Source organism: Ambystoma mexicanum, chromosome 6p (assembly GCF_040938575.1).
Source record: "Ambystoma mexicanum isolate Mex_15411 chromosome 6p, UKY_AmexF1_1, whole genome shotgun sequence".
Taxonomy (NCBI): domain Eukaryota; kingdom Metazoa; phylum Chordata; class Amphibia; order Caudata; family Ambystomatidae; genus Ambystoma; species Ambystoma mexicanum.
This window is the reverse complement of record NC_090935.1, coordinates 85,254,264-85,260,303: the sequence shown is the minus strand read 5'-3', so window position 1 is coordinate 85,260,303 and position 6,040 is coordinate 85,254,264. Positions and strand designations below refer to the sequence as shown.

General features: G+C 44.8%; 1 protein-coding gene across 1 annotated transcript in view; it reads right to left on the bottom strand.

The window, feature by feature from the left end:
* Window positions 1-2,395: 2,395 nt before the first annotated feature.
* Window positions 2,396-6,040, bottom strand: part of LOC138510689 (vomeronasal type-2 receptor 26-like) — a 338,579-nt gene continuing 334,934 nt past the window's right edge. The window contains exon 7 of the mRNA XM_069626464.1: window positions 2,396-3,503. Within this exon, the coding sequence (XP_069482565.1) occupies window positions 2,602-3,503 (902 nt within the window). The 3' untranslated portion in view covers window positions 2,396-2,601. The remainder of the gene's footprint in view (window positions 3,504-6,040) is intronic.

Genomic DNA, 6,040 nt, shown 5'->3' with positions numbered 1-6,040 from the left:
GAACATCAAGTCTGAAAGCATTTACTAACCCTGTCACATACTTATCATGTTTTAGCATGCCTTTGACAGGACTACAAAAATGCACCCACATCACTCCCGATCTGAAGGAGTTGCACTTGCTACCCCTTAAAGTGCACATCATGTGCAGGATTGCCTTCATCACTAACAGAGTAGTCACAACACAAGCAACATTTTACTTGGTTGAGATACTCATCATCTCCGGAAACAAGTGCACCAACAGTAGGCAAACATTATTAGGCTGCAAACAAAGAGCTGCAAAAGGGAGTACAACAGGAAACAGACTTTGCCTGCTTTGCACCCTGTTTTTGGAAGGAAATATCAATGCAGATAAGAATGGCCCCCTCTATTATAAATACCTTACTCTTCAAAGAAAATCTCACCAATTGCTAATTACTGAATCATCTGTAAGGTCATCACCCTCAAGTCCCCAACCTGCCTTGCTGAGAGGTTCATTATCTCCGGAGGCCTACGATCCACCAAAAGCGAGGACATGTGGGAACGTTAACTTTGCTGGTGCAGGGAACTCCAAAAGGCAGACCTTCTCTGTTTACACCCTCAGATTCTGGAACCTCTTCCACATTAACACTAGACTCACCCACTCGTTTCTACATTTCATAAAGGCACTCATGCCCATCCTCTTCAGGGAATGACTCTCCCTTAACACCTAGGTCCAAACGCCCTCCACTCCTCACTTAAACGAGACTGGGAAATTGATTCCCCCATGTTTTCTCCCCTGGTTCCTTGTAGATCTGTCTCTGCCAAATTACCTCCCCACCCTCCATCTCCCACTGACAGCTCCCACCTCTCCCATTGTCAAATCCCTAGTTCATTGGATTTACCCCTTGCAGTCTGCTTCCTTCACATGTGCTTCCCCCGATGACGTGCAAAGCAATACATTGCGTCCCAAAGCTAGGTCTGCTCTCAATAAATACACAAAAATAATAATTGTAATTTCTACTCTCAACCCTATCATCTGCCTCAGCTACCCCTGCACTCAACTTGTAACCTCTGGGTGCAATCCCTTTTTACAGCACTCTGTTGCTTTCTGGCTAGCTCTGCTCTTTATAAATGCCATACACGCATACATGGATACTTCGATCTGCACATCTCCATCACAAGCCTTGTAGCTGTAGTCACCAATGCACCCAACCTTCAGCTCAACTTCCTATGCAAGATTAACCACATATTTGTCCCATAAAACTTCCTCAACACAGTACAAGCACGTCTTGTTTCCAAACTGGACTACAGAAATGTCCTCAAAACTGCACTACCCAAGAACCTCCATGCCCTCTCCAAGTTATACAGAACACAGAAACAAGACACATTCTAAATCTGCCAAAACATACATATACTACACAAACTCACTCACAGTCATATCCACTGTCTCAGAAAATTCAAAATAATCAGCCAACAAACCTCTCGCTGACGGGCCATTAACGCATACGGTAATGCCCCCCAGGGCCCATAGTTACAATGTAGGCCCCAGGGGAATTACCTTATGCAGTAATGGCCTGCTGGCAAGGGGCTTCTTGCCATTAGCACCCCGGACCGTTAGACCGGGGTACTAATGCTGTTTTTTCCGGCTGCGAGGCGCGTTGCGTTTCACAGCCGAAAAAAAGTTAAAAAATGGCTTCCACGGACTGGGAAACGTAGTCTGTTTTCTCTTTCCATGGCGGACATAGTAAACAAAGAAAACGGCCACCATGGAAGGGGAGAAGAGACTAGATTTAGTCCCTTAACCCTTTCCATGGTGGCCTTAAAAAAACAACGAGCCAACACTGGCGCGACAGACGCACAAGAACGTGTGCAGACTTACCATCTGGTAAGGCTCATAAACCCACTAATCCATCCGTTTGTTACACTAACAATAACTTGTGCCGGGTACTAATTGCCTTTAAAGGCCCCTATAACATCTAAGCAGCCTTCTGCCACAAGATCCCTCAGAATCTTTACGACAAAATCACGTTCATCACCCACACAAACACTAGTCCCACACAGAAAGGTGATTTGGGCACAAAAACAGGTCTTCACCGATCAGGCACCAAGAGACGGGAATGCCCTCTCGCTCCACATCTGCACCACCTCTTCCCTTTGTACACACTCAAATGTACCTCTTCCCCCATTTAATCCAGCTAACTCTCCTCTGCCACTATCATTTTGTCTATCCTGAACTTCTTATCCTGCAATGAAAATGAGTAATTTCCTTTCTCCTCCATCCATCAAAGTTTGTAAAGAACTCCAAGAAGCTCTGGTTAGGGCCAGCACTGTGTACGTGTTTAAATAAATAAAAAGCAGGTGTTGCATTTGGTATTGAAAGTTCACTTTCAAGAAATTTCAAGAACAACAATCTCATTTGAAACCCTTCTCATTAAAGTGTGACCGAGGAGGCTTTTATTGTATAAATCTCAGGAGTGGTGAAAGTGCTTCTTCCTTGCAAACATTTGCTGAACCTCAATGTACCTCCTACCTTTACACTTAAGGTTAATTCACTCTTTTCAAACTGGTCCAATTTAATCCATTTTCCTCATCCCAAATCCCCAGTTAAGTGACGCTAGAGAACCTCTCACATACATTTTACCTCTAGGCACTATCTGGTCTGATCAGAATGATGGTGTTTATATCTGGTCTGATCAGAATGATGTAACATTTGGGTATGAATATACAGCCCAGCAGCCCTGCACTGGAAGCCAAGATGGCAAAGATCTCCACGGCCACCATGTACATGCCTTTAGTGCTGAGATAGGCTGGGATGAAAGATATCCAGACGCTGCAGAACACCAGCATGCTGAATGTGATGAGCTTGGCCTCGTTGAATCTGTCAGGGAGGTTCCTTGCGAGGAAAGCCACCATGAAACTGGCAAAGGACAGCAGTCCCATGTAACCAATCACAGCATAGAAGGCAGTGCTAGAGCCCTCGGCACACTGCAGGATCATCTTCCCAGTTTCAGACTGCATGTCAGTGTAAGGGTGAGGTGGTGAGGTCAACAGCCAACAGAGACAAATGAGTACTTCCCCCAGAGTGCACACGAGGACCATAGAACCAGACACCCGGGATCCCAGCCATCTGCTCAATCTGCTCCCAGGCCTGGTGGCATTAAAGGCAATGACAACAGTTATAGTCTTAGCTAATACACAAGAAACAGCCACAGTGAAGATAATCCCAAATGCAATCTGTTGGATCAGACATGTCAATTTTGCAGGACGTCCAATGAATAAGAGGGAACAGAGAAATGTCAACATCAGGGAAATGAGCAATGTGTAGCTGAGATCCCTGTTATTAGCCTTCACTATCGGTGTGTCCCGGTATCGGAGAAATATTCCCAGCAGTCCAGCTGTTATTATAGACAAGACAACAGCTACAGAAGCCAAGCCCATGCCCAGGCTATCATAGTAGGAGAGGTAAACAGTGATCTTCTGAATGCAGCCATCCTTCTTGATGTTGGACGACTGGTCCTCAGGGCATTTCATGCAGTTTGCCATGTCTGAAAAAACAAAATAAAGATCTGTTTACAGGAGGCAGAGTTTAACTGTATGTGACATTGCTGGCTTTGTTTGCATTACAATACAGGTCCACAAGTGATCCTGTCAGATAGCTCAGTGAGTTACACATTCGCTGCAAATATCTTTTTATAAACTGAAGAGTACAGTTAGTAGTTACTACTATTAAAGGAAGGCAGAATTCAAACACACACTATTATTACTCCTAGTATTGTGTATGCCCAATCTGGGAGTGAGGAGGCATTACAGGTGTGCATGTAGCAGCACATTTAAGAAGTAAAGAGGTCCCCCTCACAATATGAGTTCATGTATACTTCAGTGTTATTGAATTATCATTTTCCATGAACATTTATGCATTTATTTATTGTTGCTGTTTTTTGGGGCACCACACACAGCTTTACAGCTATTTCCTAGAGTGAGGTTTTAGAGGAATGGAAGTGGAGGGAAGAATAGGTGAAATAAAGATGATAAAGGCAGAGAAATAATACTTGCACAGCTGTCTGTGTTAAAGAGCTGACTATGTGGGCTGTGTTGGTGGCAGCCATTTTATTGATTACAGGGTGTCGCTTCCCAAATTCCCTGTGCAAATGCAGTAGGAGGCCCAAAGTCCAGACTGTGTTACTAAGAATGAGTGAGATTTGGCTGTGGCCTTACATGGCAACAGCCATTGCCTCCCACAGAGAGGGAGGATTTTGGTAGCCTGAATAGGATATCACTTGTTTGTGAATGGTGCTTGTATCCCTACACAGACCCATCATGAAGAGGCAAAGGTGCTGGGACACCTCAAACGTGTCCCTTTCAAATGCCATGTTTAACCCTTTCACTTTGCTGAATCCTAGAACAAAGAGTCGCTCCCACCTCCCGAGTACCAGTGTCCTTGCTCCCGACTTTGATACCCAAACTTGGCCCGACTAGTGCCAGATGATCTCTACTGTCTTGTGCTTTACCTTTCTTAAAGGAGAGCCTAAAGGTTGTGTGCATCTCCATCTGTCTCCCATCAGGACTACCTAAGGGACCTCAAGACTCTCCTATTCCCTGTAAAATACCACTCCACAGATATTCTTCACTGACCACCACTCTCCTCTCTCACCTCTCCCCACCTTACTACTAATCTGTATCCATCTCGCTCCATGCTTCTCCCCTGATCTGACTGACCTCTCCCACTACTACTTCCATCCTCCAAATTGTCTCTCCCTTCTCTGCCATACTATTCTCCCAGATCTAGCCTCTCTCTTTATGCCTCACTATTTGGTGGGGATAATGGGGTACTGGAGAAGGAAGATTGATGCAAAGGTAATCAAGTGATCCTGTCAGATAGCTCAGTGAGTTACACATTCGCTGCAAATATCGTTTTATAAACTGAAGAGTACAGTTAGTAGTTACTACTATTAAAGGAAGGCAGAATTCAAACACACACTATTATTACTCCTAGTATTGTGTATGCCCAATCTGGGAGTGAGGAGGCATTACAGGTGTGCATGTAGCAGCACATTTAAGAAGTAAAGAGGTCCCCCTCACAATATGAGTTCATGTATACTTCAGTGTTATGGAATTATCATTTTCCATGAACATTTATGCATTTATTTATTGTTGCTGTTTTTTGAAGCACCACACACAGCTTTACAACTATTTCCTAGAGTGAGGTTTTAGAGGAATGGAAGTGCAGGGAAGAATAGGTGAAATAAAGATGATAAAGGGAGAGAAATAATAGATATTCTTCACTGACCACCACTCTCCTCTCTCACCTCTCCCCACCTTACTACTAATCTGTATCCATCTCGCTCCATGCTTCTCCCCTGATCTGACTGACCTCTCCCACTACTACTTCCATCCTCCAACTTGTCTCTCCCTTCTCTGCCATACTATTCTCCCAGATCTAGCCTCTCTCTTTATGCCTCACTATTTGGTGGGGATAATGGGGTACTGGAGAAGGAAGATTGATGCAAAGGTAATGGGGAGCAGGGCCAAGGACGAGGAAGGCAGGGATCCATGGGATTCTGGGTGAGGAAGGGGAAAGCTGGGGTAAGGCAACAGATTACTAATGAGTTACAGGACGTGGTAGAGGGAGGTGGGCATAATGTGGTGCTGGAATACTGACGAGTGAGCAGAGGTAATGCAGCAGATTACTAATGGAATATTGGGACAAAGAAGGGGCGGCTTAGGAGGCACCAGGAAATTGAAGATTGAGTTGGGGGTAATGGAATAGTGAGACGAGGCAGATGGTGGCGAAGATAAATGGTTACTGGGACGACAGAGGCATGGTTATGTAGTACGGGGAGGAGGATGAGGGTATTGGATGAGGAAGAGTGAAGCAGGGATAATCGGGTGTTGGTATGAGGACGTGTAACATACAGTTCACAGGTTTTAGGGATGAGAAAGAAAAAAGGTAAGTCAAAATGGGGAACTTGAACGTGAAAGATTGATTTGGTGTAATGAGGGACTGGGACAAGGAAGAAGGAGGTGGCGGTACTCAGACTACTCATGGGGTAACAGAACAAGCAACAGTGGAGAAGGCTTAACA